Source organism: Oncorhynchus masou, chromosome 2 (genome assembly GCF_036934945.1).
Source record: "Oncorhynchus masou masou isolate Uvic2021 chromosome 2, UVic_Omas_1.1, whole genome shotgun sequence".
NCBI lineage: Eukaryota > Metazoa > Chordata > Actinopteri > Salmoniformes > Salmonidae > Oncorhynchus > Oncorhynchus masou.
The window spans coordinates 14,498,943-14,516,828 of NC_088213.1; the positions used below are offsets into that span (position 1 = coordinate 14,498,943).

The 17,886-nt window shown below is 44.6% G+C and overlaps 1 protein-coding gene across 1 annotated transcript in view; it reads right to left on the reverse strand.

Moving 5' to 3' along the window:
• The window catches only part of LOC135552600 (mucin-5AC-like), an 81,570-nt gene that overhangs the window by 15,614 nt on the left and 48,070 nt on the right, over window positions 1–17,886 (reverse strand). Inside the window, exon 2 of the mRNA XM_064984318.1 lies at window positions 4,362–4,709. Within this exon, the coding sequence (XP_064840390.1) occupies window positions 4,362–4,709 (348 nt within the window). The remainder of the gene's footprint in view (window positions 1–4,361; window positions 4,710–17,886) is intronic.

Genomic DNA, 17,886 nt, shown 5'->3' on the forward strand with positions numbered 1-17,886 from the left:
CACAGAGTTATCAGTTGTGGTAGAGACTGGCATGGACACTGATAATGCTGATGTTACCCCCTCTAACAGGGGACTGTTGTTCTCTGGCATGGACACTGATAATGCTGATGTTACCCCCTCTAACAGGGGACTGTTGTTCTCTGGCATGGACACTGATAATGCTGATGTTACCCCCTCTAACAGGGGACTGTTGTTCTCTGGCATGGACACTGATAATGCTGATGTTACCCCCTCTAACAGGGGACTGTTGTTCTCTGGCATGGACACTGATAATGTTGATGTTACCCCCTCTAACAGGGGACTGTTGTTCTCTGGCATGGACACTGATAATGTTGATGTTACCCCCTCTAACAGGGGACTGTTGTTCTCTGGCATGGACACTGATAATGCTGATGTTACCCCCTCTAACAGGGGAGTGTTGTTCTCTGGCATGGACACTGATAATGCTGATGTTACCCCCTCTAACAGGGGAGTGTTGTTCTCTGGCATGGACACTGATAATGCTGATGTTACCCTCTCTAACAGGGGAGTGTTGTTCTGATAATGCTGATGTTACCCCCTAACAGGGGAGTGTTGTTCTCTGGCAACACTGATAATGGTTACCCCCTCTAACAGGGGAGTGTTGTTCTCTGGCATGGACACTGATAATGCTGATGTTACCCCCTCTAACAGGGGACTGTTGTTCTCTGGCATGGACACTGATAATGCTGATGTTACCCCCTCTAACAGGGGAGTGTTGTTCTCTGGCATGGACACTGATAATGCTGATGTTACCCTCTCTAACAGGGGAGTGTTGTCCTCTGGCATGGACACTGATAATGTTGATGTTACCCCCTCTAACAGGGGAGTGTTGTTCTCTGGCATGGACACTGATAATGCTGATGTTACCCCCTCTAACAGAGGAGTGTTGTTCTCCGTTGTTCTCTTCTGTGTAGTGGAGGATATAGAAGCCATCAGATTGGCTGGTGTCAAACTCCAGGGCTTGGGTAATGGTGTCACTTTAGAATATGTGACAGATGTGTGTCCAACAAAAGTATCCTCTCTCCCATTTGACATCAGTGTAGCTGCACCAGGGGAGAACGCTCTATCAGGTGAGTGAGAGGAGACAGATGGTAGAGAAAGATACCTACTACGTCCATTGAGTCCCAGGCTTTTAGTGGAAAGTCCTCCTGTATCAGAGAATATGGTATTAAAATATGTAGACCATGTTGTTGAGGACACGCCCATTTTCCTGTCTGTATCAGAATGAGAAAGAGAACTATGCTCATTTATTAATGGTGTCTGTGACGGAGTAGGGTATTCCCTCATGACGGTGGGACTTTCTGACATTGTAGAGAGAACATCTTTTCCCCTTATTGTGCTTTTCGTTCTGTGGGAGACAAGTTTAAGAGGAGTCAGAACAGCCTCTGCGGTGTTAACATATGCAGAGATATCAGTGGGGCGTAGATAAGGAGAACCTTCAGAGTCAGTCCCTCTGGAAATCAAGGAGTCCTCTGTAACATAAGAGGAGGGTGTTGGAGAACTCATTAATGGGGGTGTTCCCTTATAAACATCAACACTTAGGTCCGTGATGTAAGTGGAGGAATCCTCAATTATAGCAGAAAGGGGCCAAACTGAGCCAGTCTCTGTGTTCTCAGCAGGCGTGTGTGTAATATCAGCAGAAGCATCAAGTGGTGTCAGATGTTCAGGTGAACTGGAGTGGACCTGGGCTGTGGAGTGGACCTGGGCTGTGGAGTGGACCTGGGCTGTGGAGTGGACCTGGGCTGTGGAGTGGACCTGGGCTGTGGAGTGGACCTGGGCTGTGGAGTGGACCTGGGCTGTGGAGTGGACCTGGGCTGTGGAGTGGACCTGGGCTGTGGAGTGGACCTGGGATGTGGAGTGGACCTGGGCTGTGGAGTGGACCTGGGCTGTGGAGTGGACCTGGGATGTGGAGTGGACCTGGGCTGTGGAGTGGACCTGGGCTGTGGAGTGGACCTGGGCTGTGGAGTGGACCTGGGATGTGGAGTGGACCTGGGCTGTGGAGTGTGTTTGAAAAGTGTGATCTGTCTCACCTGTCGCAGTAGGATCGGGTGAGCCGACAAACAGTGAGGTCCATGTTGAGGCTCTCTCTGCTGTATCAGGGGACGTTACAAGGGACATTTCAGGGGACGTTTCAGAGGAATTTACAGGGGACATTTCAGGGGTCATATCAGGGGAGCCTACCTCAGACCCTGTGCTAACAGAAATATACAATGGCCTTGTTTGAAACTGGGTCGCTGACGGTGAGGTACTGCGAGGCGTCGCTAACAGCACTACAGGTCTGTGTGTAGATGTGGTTCCTCTAGAGCCAGACTGGGTCGGTGCATCATCAGTTCTGTGGAGACTAGAGACAGTTGGGTTAAAGTAAGGGTGCTTGGTGGTCAGGATGATGGAGAGGGTGTATTGGGGATCCTGGGGTACTGTTGAGGGACTAGCATGCAGGGTGGGAGAGGTTAACGCCCGTGTCAGGTGCTGAGCTAAAGTTGATGGATCAGTGACAGGAAGTGACATCAGGCCCGTGTCAGAATTCAAAGAAGGAGTCAGCGAGGTTAGAGGGGTCAATCCTGCGTCTCCAAGGGTTACGCTACTAGCAGACATGGGCGAGTCACTCAGTGTTCCAGATACAGAGCTGAGAGTGGAGTCACTCAGTGTTCCAGATACAGAGCTGAGAGTGGAGTCACTCAGTGTTCCAGATACAGAACTGAGAGTGGAGTCACTCAGTGTTCCAGATACAGAACTGAGAGTGGAGTCACTCAGTGTTCCAGATACAGAACTGAGCTGTGTTCCAGATACAGATCTGGAGTCACTCAGTGTTCCAGATACAGAACTGAGAGTGGAGTCACTCAGTGTTCCAGATACAGAGCTGAGAGTGGAGTCACTCAGTGTTCCAGATACAGAGCTGAGAGTGGAGTCACTCAGTGTTCCAGATACAGAGCTGAGAATGGAGTCACTGAGGGGGTGACTTCTTGTCTGAGCAGTTGAATCCAAGCTGACTTCCCCCTCTGCTCTTCCTCCCTCATCATTATTCCTATTGGGGTCAGGAGCGCTTGGGCTGGTGTGCCCTGTGGCTGTTACTAAATCACTGGGATATGTTGAGCTCTGAGGAGATGCTGTGCTCCAGTAAGAGCCTGTTAACTTAGCCACTGTGGTGTCTGAGCGGGGAGAGCCGGTATCTGACAAGGTTGGTAAGGTGTTCGATGAGATAGGGAAATATGTTGTCGATCTTCTGGTCGTCACAGCCAGCGACACACTTGAATCTACAGCATGAGAAGACACTGAGGTAACTGCTGCAGGCCAGGTGCTTCTTATAAAAGCCGTCTGACTACCTGTCCATGTCTTATCTCTTTTCGCCCTGTTTGGTGTTGCACTGATATATTCCCCTGTGATGAGACTAGGAACTAAATATCCTTGTGGGGGAGTAGGTGGAGGTGACAGCAATGCTGAGCGGACAGTTTGTAATACGCCCTGTTGGCTTTGATTAGCTTGACTGTCCTGGACACGAGAGGAGAGAAGTAGAGAGCTTGTCTCTCTGTTGTTAGTGAAAACAGTCCTGGTCCGGCGGCTGTCTGATGATCGGATGGTTCTGGCTGAAACGTTGAAAGGGACGTTTCCAGAGGTAACACTAGTAGAGGTGGTGTGGTTTGGTCCTGTCTTTGCTGGTTTCCATGTTGTGAAAGGGCTGGCGTCTATTTTGTTTGACGATGTTGTCCTTTGTGTTCCATACAAACCATGGGATTGAAGCGATGCTGGAGCTGCAGAGTCCTGAGTCCTGACTTGTGATTTGGTGCCACTGGTCTCTGTGGTCACTCCTCCAGTCAGTGATTGGTGAGTGGAGTCAGAGAGGGGAAGTGGTAAGCTCTTTGTGACTGTAAATATATCTACATCTAAACTAATGCTGGATTGGGTTGGATGATTCAATGATGTTTGATTCAGAGGAAATACAGATGACACTGATGAGGCAGTTTGTGTCACACTGACAGGGTTAGACGGGCTTGAGATGTCATAGGATAAAGCAAAGGCTGTTGTTATTAACCATTCAGATGAGGATGCTGGTGATAGTGATGATGCTGGTGATGATGATGATGGTGGTGATGATGATGATATTGCTGCTGCTGATGGTGGTGATGATGCTGATGGCGATGACATTGCTAATGATGATAATGGTGGTGATGATGATAGTGATAACATTGCTGCTGATGATGGTGATGATAATATTGTTGATGATGAGAACAATGTATGTGCTGATGATGACACTGCCCTCCAATCCCCAGTCATGAAGGACGCCACTGATGACACTGACATTGATGACGCCTTGGTCTGGTGAAGCATGCTGGGAGTCAAACCTGAGCTGTCAGACAGGTCTCTGCTCGGCTCCACAGAAGAAGAAGAAGAGAAGGGAGCAACAAAAGGCCACAGGCTGGTTTGGTTGTTGTCCTTGGTGATGGTTGGCGAGGCCTTGGATCGGACCAAGCTCAGTGGGTGTTTGTCCGCCAGCAGGGTCAGTATGGAGGAGAAGGCAGGCTGCTCTCTCAGGCCCACCCCCTCTGACACAGCCCTGCCATCTGGTTGGACGACTGATAAAGGCTCCTCATCCACCAACAGTAAGCCGGCCAATGGGTGAATGGGATGGGCGGAGGCTGTTGTGTCATTGGGTACATCAGAAGAACCAGAGGAGTCGTAGTTCGTCTCATCTGGAATAGAGCGAAAAGGGAAGCAAGGGGTCAATGCTGGCTACTTAAACCATGGAGGGGTCAATGCTGGCTACTTAAACCATGGAGGGGTCAATGCTGGCTACTTAAACCATGGAGGGGTCAATGCTGGCTACTTAAGCCATGGAGGGGTCAATGCTGGCTACTTAAACCATGGAGGGGTCAATGCTGGATACTTAAACCATGGAGGGGTCAATGCTGGCTACTTAAACCATGGAGGGGTCAATGCTGGCTACTTAAACCATGGAGGGGTCAATGCTGGCTACTTAAACCATGGAGGGGTCAATGCTGGCTATTTAAACCATGGAGGGGCCAATGCTGGCTACTTAAACCATGGAGGGGTCAATGCTGGCTACTTAAACCATGGAGGGGTCAATGCTGGCTACTTAAACCATGGAGGGGTCAATGCTGGCTACTTAAACCATGGAGGGGTCAATGCTGGCTACTTAAACCATGGAGGGGTCAATGCTGGCTACTTAAACCATGGAGGGGTCAATGCTGGCTACTTAAACCATGGAGGGGCCAATGCTGGCTACTTAAACCATGGAGGGGTCAATGCTGGCTACTTAAACCATGGAGGGGTCAATGCTGGCTACTTAAACCATGGAGGGGTCAATGCTGGCTACTTAAACCATGGAGGGGTCAATGCTGGCTACTTAAACCATGGAGGGGTCAATGCTGGCTACTTAAACCATGGAGGGGTCAATGCTGGCTACTTAAACCATGGAGGGGTCAATGCTGGCTACTTAAACCATGGAGGGGTCAATGCTGGCTACTTAAGCCATGGAGGGGTCAATGCTGGCTACTTAAACCATGGAGGGGTCAATGCTGGATACTTAAACCATGGAGGGGTCAATGCTGGCTACTTAAACCATGGAGGGGTCAATGCTGGCTACTTAAGCCATGGAGGGGTCAATGCTGGCTACTTAAGCCATGGAGGGGTCAATGCTGGATACTTAAACCATGGAGGGGTCAATGCTGGATACTTAAGCCATGGAGGGGTCAATGCTGGCTACATAAACCATGGAGGGGTCAATGCTGGCTACTTAAACCATGGAGGGGTCAATGCTGGCTACTTAAGCCATGGAGGGGTCAATGCTGGCTACTTAAACCATGGAGGGGTCAATGCTGGCTACTTAAGCCATGGAGGGGTCAATGCTGGCTACTTAAACCATGGAGGGGTCAATGCTGGCTACTTAAGCCATGGAGGGGTCAATGCTGGCTACTTAAGCCATGGAGGGGTCAATGCTGGCTACTTAAGCCATGGAGGGGTCAATGCTGGCTACTTAAACCATGGAGGGGTCAATGCTGGCTACTTAAACCATGGAGGGGTCAATGCTGGCTACTTAAACCATGGAGGGGTCAATGCTGGCTACTTAAACCATGGAGGGGTCAATGCTGGCTACTTAAACCATGGAGGGTCAATGCTGGCTACTTAAACCATGGAGGGTCAATGCTGGCTACTTAAACCATGGAGGGGTCAATGCTGGCTACTTAAACCATGGAGGGGTCAATGCTGGATACTTAAACCATGGAGGGGTCCATTTAAAGTTGCACAAAGTTTCAGAGTGAGAGTGTGTCATTTTATTTCCATTTAGAGCAAAACCATTCAAACACTTTTTCCATTTTGCCTGTGATTCAGAAATGAGTTATTTGAAGAGAGAGAATAGCAATCAGAATCCTTACACTGCAGGAGCCATTGAGAATCTAAAACCCCTTTCATCCCCTGAATAGAAATGTTGATGCTTCCCCACCTCATTTAGAAAGCATTGAAGACGAACAGTGTCAGACACATTTCAGTCTTAAAGCACATTCATTCACACTGTAATTCACAGTTGAATTACCTAGTGTGTATACTAGATTGAAGCTAACGTGACCAAAGGGCTGAAATTGTATGAAATGTCCTCTGAATCATGTACATGCATTAAAAACATATTGATGTCTATTATAAAAAGAATCTTATTAAACCTGTATTTATTTATTTTATTTTTTACCTCAAATTGTTTTAAAGTACTAATGTCACAGAGAGAGACATCTGGTTCAGGTGTCACAAACAAGCTGGCAGTGATAACAGCTCTAAAATGGCCGTCCGGCTGTGAGGCTGGCACTAGTCCCCCCCTCCTCTCCATTCTCAGCACGTCCCCAAACATCCTCTACACATCTGTCTGGGGGGTTCTTTTATAGATTTACAAGCCTGTCACATCACCTGCTGTATGTTTCACCTGGCAAGGTGGGTGCATCCAGCTAATGCACACACACACACACACACACACACACACACACACACACACACACACACACACACACACACACACACACACACACACACACACACACACACACACACACACACACACACACACACACACACACACACACACACACACACATACTTTTTAATACTCAAATCTTGAAAATCAGTGTTAAGATCATCATGTCTCCCACAGACAAGTATCCTATCTACTAGAACTGCCTTGTACCACACTTTTAAACTGACACAGACCATTTGATTTGTTTTAACACCAGGTAGTTCTACGCAATACCCACACACACAGATCAGGACTGTTTTACAATACCCACACACACAGATCAGGACTGTTTTACAATACCCACACACACAGATCAGGACTGTTTTACAATACCCACACACAGATCAGGACTGTTTTACAATACCCACACACACAGATCAGGACTGTTTTACAATACCCACACACACAGATCAGGACTGTTTTACAATACCCACACACACAGATCAGGACTGTTTTACAATACCCACACACACAGATCAGGACTGTTTTACAATACCCCCACACACACAGATCAGGACTGTTTTACAATACCCACACACACAGATCAGGACTGTTTTACAATACCCACACAAAGATCAGGACTGTTTTACAATACCCCCACACACAGATCAGGACTGTTTTACAATACCCACACACACAGATCAGGACTGTTTTACAATACAAACACACACAGATCAGGACTGTTTTACAATACCCACACACACAGATCAGGACTGTTTTACAATACCCCCCCCCCCCCTCCCCCACACACACATGTACACTGTCACGCCCTGGTCTCTTTATATTGTGTTTGTCTTCATGTATTTGGTCAGGCCAGGGTGTGACATGGGTTTATTGTGGTGTGTTTCGTCTTGGGGGTGTATAGCATAGTCTATGGCTGCCTGAGGCGGTTCTCAATCAGAGTCAGGTGATTATCGTTGTCTCTGATTGGGAACCATATTTAGGCAGCCATATTCTTTGAGTATTTCGTGGGTGATTGTTCCTGTCTCTGTATTTATGTTCACCAGATAGGCTGTTTAGGTTTTCACGTTCCGTTTGTTGTTTTGTATGTTTAAGTATTGTTAATTTTTTCATTCGTCGTTAAACATGTCTCAAAGATACCACTCTGCATTTTGGTCCGCTTCTCTTCCACCAGACGAAAGCCGTTGCACACACACACAAACACACAAACACACATCACATGACTGTTTTACAATACCCCCCCACACACACACTGATCAGAACTACACACACACAGATCAGGCCTGTTTTACAATACCCACACACACACACTGATCAGGATACTTTTACAATACCCCCCCCCCCCCACACACACACACAACACACATCAGATGACTGTTTTACAATACCCCCACACACACACTGATCAGAACTACACACACAGATCAGGACTGTTTTACAATACCCACACACACACACTGATCAGAACTACACACACAGATCAGGACTGTTTTACAATACCCCCACACTCAGAGAGATCAGGACTGGTTTACAATACCCCCACACACAGAGAGATCAGGACTGTTTTACAATACCCCCACACACAGAGAGATCAGGACTGGTTTACAATACCCCCACACCCAGCAGAGGCTTTGGCTTTTACAATTTCACACACTGACCCCTCGGGCATAACATTTCTCATAAACTCTGCATCGAACAAAAGTAATCTAAAAACTATTTTTCCCAGACATTTTCCCACTGTTAAATTACAATTGTAACAGGATATCATAAACATGCATAAGCTCAGTGAAATGTACCAGGATATCATAAACATGCATAAGCTCAGTGAAATGTACCAGGATATCATAAACATGCATAAACTCAGTGAAATGTACCAGGATATCATAAACATGCATAAGCTCAGTGAAATGTACCAGGATATCATAAACATGCATAAACTCAGTGAAATGTACCAGGATATCATAAACATGCATAAGCTCAGTGAAATGTACCAGGATATCATAAACATGCATAAGCTCAGTGAAATGTACCAGGATATCATAAACATGCATAAGCTCAGTGAAATGTACCAGGATATCATAAACATGCATAAGCTCAGTGAAATGTACCAGGATATCATAAACATGCATAAGCTCAGTGAAATGTACCAGGATATCATAAACATGCATAAGCTCAGTGAAATGTACAGGATATCATAAACATGCATAAGCTCAGTGAAATGTACCAGGATATCATAAACATGCATAAACTCAGTGAAATGTACCAGGATATCATAAACATGCATAAGCTCAGTGAAATGTACCAGGATATCATAAACATGCATAAACTCAGTGAAATGTACCAGGATATCATAAACATGCATAAACTCAGTGAAATGTACCAGGATATCATAAACATGCATAAGCTCAGTGAAATGTACCAGGATATCATAAACATGCATAAGCTCAGTGAAATGTACCAGGATATCATAAACATGCATAAACTCAGTGAAATGTACCAGGATATCATAAACATGCATAAACTCAGTGAAATGTACCAGGATATCATAAACATGCATAAGCTCAGTGAAATGTACCAGGGTATCATAAACATGCATAAACTCAGTGAAATGTAACAGGGTATCATAAACATGCATAAGCTCAGTGAAATGTACCAGGATATCATAAACATGCATAAGCTCAGTGAAATGTACCAGGATATCATAAACATGCATAAACTCAGTGAAATGTACCAGGATATCATAAACATGCATAAACTCAGTGAAATGTACCAGGATATCATAAACATGCATAAGCTCAGTGAAATGTACCAGGATATCATAAACATGCATAAGCTCAGTGAAATGTAACAGGGTATCATAAACATGCATAAACTCAGTGAAATGTACCAGGATATCATAAACATGCATAAGCTCAGTGAAATGCCAATATCGACAGTCACTTGTTTTCAATGCATTCTGAAATGTCACCGATACCCTCAGACAATTCATATCACGTCCATATAAGTGGGTTCCAAGACAGACCATCTTAATAACTGAGAGGGAGGTTGATAAACAGTTTAAAACCTTTATTCATTACACATAATAAACCCCCTTCACACTTCATTCATTTGAGCCTGCACTAAACATGTTTTGATGTTATTTGAGAGAGTAAGTGCTAGTTTAAGTCACTCTATAAATAAATGTAAAAAAACAGATAGATATCAGGCTAAAGGCCCAATAAATGTTTTGCCACTATGAGAGAACCCAGGATCTACTGCCTGTCACCATTCCAACATGAGAGAAATCTTCCTTTCCTGGCCGCCCTCTGGTCTGCTGGATGGGGGCTGGTCTGGAGCGGAGGTGTGGGGTCCACCTGCAGTTTGTCACCTGCTCCGAGACAGCTGAGCATATGGGACACAGCCACAGAAGAGAGGAAAGGAGAGGACAGAGAGGGGCGAGTAGAGAGGTATAATGGAATAAAGAGAAAAGCATTATGGGACACAGCCACAGAAGAGAGGAAAGGAGAGGACAGAGAGGGGCGAGTAGAGAGGTATAATGGAATAAAGAGAAAAGCATTATGGGACACAGCCACAGAAGAGAGGAAAGGAGAGGACAGAGAGGGGCGAGTAGAGAGTTATTATGGAATAAAGAGAAAAGCATTATGGGACACAGCCACAGAAGAGAGGAAAGGAGAGGACAGAGAGGGGCGAGTAGAGAGTTATTATGGAATAAAGAGAAAAGCATTATGGGACACAGCCACAGAAGAGAGGAAAGGAGAGGACAGAGAGGGGCAAGTAGAGAGTTATTATGGAATAAAGAGAAAAGCATTATGGGACACAGCCACAGAAGAGAGGAAAGGAGAGGATAGAGAGGGGCGAGTAGAGAGTTATTATGGAATAAAGAGAAAAGCATTATGGGACACAGCCACAGACGAGAGGAAAGGAGAGGATAGAGAGGGGCGAGTAGAGAGTTATTATGGAATAAAGAGAAAAGCATTATGGGACACAGCCACAGAAGAGAGGAAAGGAGAGGACAGAGAGGGGTGAGTAGAGAGGTATTATGGAATAAAGAGAAAAGCATTATGGGACACAGCCACAGAAGAGAGGAAAGGAGAGGACAGAGAGGGGTGAGTAGAGAGTTATTATGGAATAAAGAGAAAAGCATTATGGGACACAGCCACAGAAGAGAGGAAAGGAGAGGACAGAGAGGGGTGAGTAGAGAGTTATTATGGAATAAAGAGAAAAGCATTATGGGACACAGCCACAGAAGAGAGGAAAGGAGAGGACAGAGAGGGGCGAGTAGAGAGTTATTATGGAATAAAGAGAAAAGCATTATGGGACACAGCCACAGAAGAGAGGAAAGGAGAGGACAGAGAGGGGCGAGTAGAGAGGTATAATGGAATAAAGAGAAAAGCATTATGGGACACAGCCACAGAAGAGAGGAAAGGAGAGGACAGAGAGGGGCGAGTAGAGAGGTATAATGGAATAAAGAGCATTATGAAAAGCATTATGGGACACAGCCACAGAAGAGAGGAAAGGAGAGGACAGAGAGGGGCGAGTAGAGAGGTATAATGGAATAAAGAGAAAAGCATTATGGGACACAGCCACAGAAGAGAGGAAAGGAGAGGACAGAGAGGGGCGAGTAGAGAGGTATAATGGAATAAAGAGAAAAGCATTATGGGACACAGCCACAGAAGAGAGGAAAGGAGAGAACAGAGAGGGGCGAGTAGAGAGGTATAATGGAATAAAGAGAAAAGCATTATGGGACAGAGTTGATGGCAAAAAAAGGGCCTTGACGGCAAAATTGGAAAATGTAATTTAAACTGTTATTCTGTCTTCCTGAGGACAATCACTGTCCCTCTAACAGACTATCTAGAGTCTAACAGACTGTGGAGAGGTCTGTATCATGGACTATAGTACCGTATCTAGAGTCTAACAGACTGTAGAGAGGTCTGTATCATGGACTATAGTACCGTATCTAGAGTCTAACAGACTATCTAGAGTCTAACAGACTGTAGAGAGGTCTGTATCATGGACCATAGGACCGTATCTAGAGTCTAACAGACTGTAGAGAGGTCTGTATCATGGACTATAGTACCGTATCTAGAGTCTAACAGACTGTAGAGAGGTCTGTATCATGGACTATAGTACCGTATCTAGAGTCTAACAGACTGTAGAGAGGTCTGTATCATGGACTATAGTACCGTATCTAGAGTCTAACAGACTATCTGGAGTCTAACAGACTGTAGAGAGGTCTGTATCATGCACTATAGTACCGTATCTAGAGTCTAACAGACTGTAGAGGTCTGTATCATGGACTATAGTACCGTACCTAGAGTCTAACAGACTATCTGGAGTCTAACAGACTGTAGAGAGGTCTGTATCATGGACCATAGGACAGTATCTAGAGTCTAACAGACTGTAGAGAGGTCTGTATCATGGACCATAGGACCGTACCTAGAGTCTAACAGACTATCTGGAGTCTAACAGACTGTAGAGAGGTCTGTATCATGGACTATAGTAACGTATCTAGAGTCTAACAGACTATCTAGAGTCTAACAGACTGTAGAGAGGTCTGTATCATGGACTATAGTACCGTATCTAGAGTCTAACAGACTGTAGAGAGGTCTGTATCATGGACTATAGTACCGTATCTAGAGTCTAACAGACTGTAGAGAGGTCTGTATCATGGACTATAGGACCGTATCTAGAGTCTAACAGACTGTAGAGAGGTCTGTATCATGGACCATAGGACCGTATCTAGAGTCTAACAGACTGTAGAGAGGTCTGTATCATGGACCATAGGACCGTATCTAGAGTCTAACAGACTGTAGAGAGGTCTGTATCATGGACTATAGGACCGTATCTAGAGTCTAACAGACTGTAGAGAGGTCTGTATCATGGACCATAGGACCGTATCTAGAGTCTAACAGACTGTAGAGAGGTCTGTATCATGGACTATAGGACCGTATCTAGAGTCTAACAGACTGTAGAGAGGTCTGTATCATGGACTATAGGACCGTATCTAGAGTCTAACAGACTGTAGAGAGGTCTGTATCATGGACTATAGGACCGGACATCTAGAGTCTAACAGACTGTAGAGAGGTCTGTATCATGGACTATAGGACCGTATCTAGAGTCTAACAGACTGTAGAGAGGTCTGTATCATGGACTATAGTACCGTATGTAGAGTCTATCATGGACAGGACTATCTAGAGTCACTGTAGAGAGGTCTGTATCATGGACTATAGTACCGTATCTAGAGTCTAACAGACTGTAGAGAGGTCTGTATCATGGACTATAGGACCGTATCTAGAGTCTAACAGACTGTAGAGAGGTCTGTATCACAGCATGGACTATAGTCTAACAGACTGTAGAGAGTCTATCATGGACTATAGTAAGTATCTATGAACAGACTGTAGAGAGGTCTGTATCATGGACTATAGGACCGTATCTAGAGTCTAACAGACTGTAGAGAGGTCTGTATCATGGACTATAGGACCGTATCTAGAGTCTAACAGACTGTAGAGGTCTGTATCATGGACTATAGTACCGTATCTAGAGTCTAACAGACTGTAGAGAGGTCTGTATCATGGACTATAGTACCGTATCTAGAGTCTAACAGACTGTAGAGAGGTCTGTATCATGGACTATAGGACCGTATCTAGAGTCTAACAGACTGTAGAGGTCTGTATCATGGACTATAGTACCGTATCTAGAGTCTAACAGACTATCTGGAGTCTAACAGACTGTAGAGGTCTGTATCATGGACTATAGGACCGTATCTAGAGTCTAACAGACTGTAGAGGTCTGTATCATGGACTATAGTACCGTATCTAGAGTCTAACAGACTGTAGAGAGGTCTGTATCATGGACTATAGTACCGTATCTAGAGTCTAACAGACTATCTGGAGTCTAACAGAATGTAGAGAGGTCTGTATCATGTACTATAGTACCGTATCTAGAGTCTAACAGACTGTAGAGAGGTCTGTATCATGGACTATAGTACCGTATCTAGAGTCTAACAGACTGTAGAGAGGTCTGTATCATGGACCATAGGACCGTATCTAGAGTCTAACAGACTGTAGAGAGGTCTGTATCATGGACTATAGTACCGTATCTAGAGTCTAACAGACTATCTGGAGTCTAACAGACTGTAGAGAGGTCTGTATCATGTACTATAGTACCGTATCTAGAGTCTAACAGACTGTAGAGGTCTGTATCATGGACTATAGTACCGAGGACTAGAGTCTAACAGACTGTAGAGAGGTCTGTATCATGGACTATAGGACCGTATCTAGAGTCTAACAGACTGTAGAGAGGTCTGTATCATGGACCATAGGACCGTCTAACAGACTATCTGAGTCTAACAGACTGTAGAGAGGTCTGTATCATGGACTATAGTAGGAGTCTAACAGACTATCTAGAGTCTAACAGACTGTAGAGAGGTCTGTATCATGGACTATAGTACCGTATCTAGAGTCTAACAGACTGTAGAGAGGTCTGTATCATGGACTATAGTACCGTATCTAGAGTCTAACAGACTGTAGAGAGGTCTGTATCATGGACTATAGTACCGTATCTAGAGTCTAACAGACTGTAGAGAGGTCTGTATCATGGACCATAGGACCGTATCTAGAGTCTAACAGACTGTAGAGAGGTCTGTATCATGGACTATAGGACCGTATCTAGAGTCTAACAGACTGTAGAGAGGTCTGTATCATGGACTATAGGACCGTATCTAGAGTCTAACAGACTGTAGAGAGGTCTGTATCATGGATCATAGGACCGTATCTAGACTAACAGACTGTAGAGAGGTCTGTATCAGAGACCATAGGACCGTATCTAGAGTCTAACAGACTGTAAGGAGAGGACTGTATCATGGACTATAGGACCGTATCTAGAGTCTAACAGACTGTAGAGAGGTCTGTATCATGGACTATAGGACCGTATCTAGAGTCTAACAGACTGTAGAGAGGTCTGTATCATGGACCATAGGACCGTATCTAGAGTCTAACAGACTGTAGAGAGGTCTGTATCATGGACTATAGGACCGTATCTAGAGTCTAACAGACTGTAGAGAGGTCTGTATCATGGACTATAGTACCGTATCTAGAGTCTAAGACAGAGAGGTCTGTATCATGGACTATAGTACCGTATCTAGAGTCTAACAGACTGTAGAGAGGTCTGTATCATGGACTATAGTACCGTATCTAGAGTCTAACAGACTGTAACAGAGAGGTCTGTATCATGGACTATAGGACCGTATCTAGAGTCTAACAGACTGTAGAGAGGTCTGTATCATGGACTATAGTACCGTATCTAGAGTCTAACAGACTGTAGAGAGGTCTGTATCATGGACTATAGTACCGTATCTAGAGTCTAACAGACTGTAGAGAGGTCTGTATCATGGACTATAGTACCGTATCTAGAGTCTAACAGACTGTAGAGAGGTCTGTATCATGGACTATAGTACCGTATCTAGAGTCTAACAGACTGTAGAGAGGTCTGTATCATGGACTATAGTACCGTATCTAGAGTCTAACAGACTGTCTAGACTGTAGAGTCTGTATCATGGACTATAGTACCTAGTATATCTAGAGTCTAACAGACTGTAGAGAGGTCTGTATCATGGACTATAGTACCGTATCTAGAGTCTAACAGACTGTCTAACAGAATGTAGGTCTGTATCATGGACTATAGTACCGTATCTAGAGTCTAACAGACTGTAGAGAGGTCTGTATCATGGACTATAGTACCGTATCTAGAGTCTAACAGACTGTAGAGAGGTCTGTATCATGGACTATAGTACCGTATCTAGAGTCTAACAGACTATCTGGAGTCTAACAGAATGTAGAGTCTGTATCATGGACTATAGTACCGTATCTAGAGTCTAACAGACTGTAGAGAGGTCTGTATCATGGACTATAGTACCGTATCTAGAGTCTAACAGACTGTAGAGAGGTCTGTATCATGGACCATAGGACCGTATCTAGAGTCTAACAGACTGTAGAGAGGTCTGTATCATGGACTATAGGACCGACTATCTAGAGTCTAACAGACTGTAGAGAGGTCTGTATCATGGACTATAGTACCGTATCTAGAGTCTAACAGACTGTAGAGAGGTCTGTATCATGGACTATAGTACCGTATCTAGAGTCTAACAGACTGTAGAGAGGTCTGTATCATGGACTATAGTACCGTATCTAGAGTCTAACAGACTGTAGAGAGGTCTGTATCATGGACTATAGTACCGTATCTAGAGTCTAACAGACTGTAGAGAGGTCTGTATCATGGACTATAGTACCGTATCTAGAGTCTAACAGACTCTGGAGAGTCTAACAGACTGTAGAGAGGTCTGTATCATGGACTATAGTACCGTATCTAGAGTCTAACAGACTGTAGAGAGGTCTGTATCATGGACTATAGGACCGTATCTAGAGTCTAACAGACTGTAGAGAGGTCTGTATCATGGACTATAGGACCGTATCTAGAGTCTAACAGACTGTAGAGAGGTCTGTATCATGGACTATAGTACCGTATCTAGAGTCTAACAGACTGTAGAGAGGTCTGTATCATGGACTATAGTACCGTATCTAGAGTCTAACAGACTGTAGAGAGGTCTGTATCATGGACTATAGTACCGTATCTAGAGTCTAACAGACTACCTAGAGTCTAACAGACTGTAGAGGTCTGTATCATGGACTATAGTACCGTATCTAGAGTCTAACAGACTGTAGAGAGGTCTGTATCATGGACTATAGGACCGTATCTAGAGTCTAACAGACTGTAGAGAGGTCTGTATCATGGACTATAGTACCGTATCTAGAGTCTAACAGACTGTAGAGGTCTGTATCATGGACTATAGTACCGTATCTAGAGTCTAACAGACTGTAGAGAGGTCTGTATCATGGACTATAGTACCGTATCTAGAGTCTAACAGACTGTAGAGAGGTCTGTATCATGGACTATAGTACCGTATCTAGAGTCTAACAGACTGTAGAGAGGTCTGTATCATGGACTATAGTACCGTATCTAGAGTCTAACAGACTGTAGAGAGGTCTGTATCATGGACTATAGTACCGTATCTAGAGTCTAACAGACTGTAGAGAGGTCTGTATCATGGACTATAGTACCGTATCTAGAGTCTAACAGACTGTAGAGAGGTCTGTATCATGGACTATAGTACCGTATCTAGAGTCTAACAGACTATCTGGAGTCTAACAGACTGTAGAGGTCTGTATCATGGACTATAGTACCGTATCTAGAGTCTAACAGACTGTAGAGAGGTCTGTATCATGGACTATAGTACCGTATCTAGAGTCTAACAGACTGTAGAGAGGTCTGTATCATGGACTATAGTACCGTATCTAGAGTCTAACAGACTATCTGGAGTCTAACAGAATGTAGAGAGGTCTGTATCATGTACTATAGTACCGTATCTAGAGTCTAACAGACTGTAGAGAGGTCTGTATCATGGACTATAGTACCGTATCTAGAGTCTAACAGACTGTAGAGAGGTCTGTATCATGGACTATAGGACCGTATCTAGAGTCTAACAGACTGTAGAGAGGTCTGTATCATGGACTATAGTACCGTATCTAGAGTCTAACAGACTGTAACAGAATGAGGTCTGTATCATGGACTATAGTACCGTATCTAGAGTCTAACAGACTGTAGAGAGGTCTGTATCATGGACTATAGTACCGTATCTAGAGTCTAACAGACTGTAGAGAGGTCTGTATCATGGACTATAGTACCGTATCTAGAGTCTAACAGACTGTAGAGAGGTCTGTATCATGGACTATAGTATCTAGAGTCTAACAGTATCTAGACTATAGTCTAAAAACAGACTGTAGAGAGGTCTGTATCATGGACTATAGTACCGTATCTAGAGTCTAACAGACTAT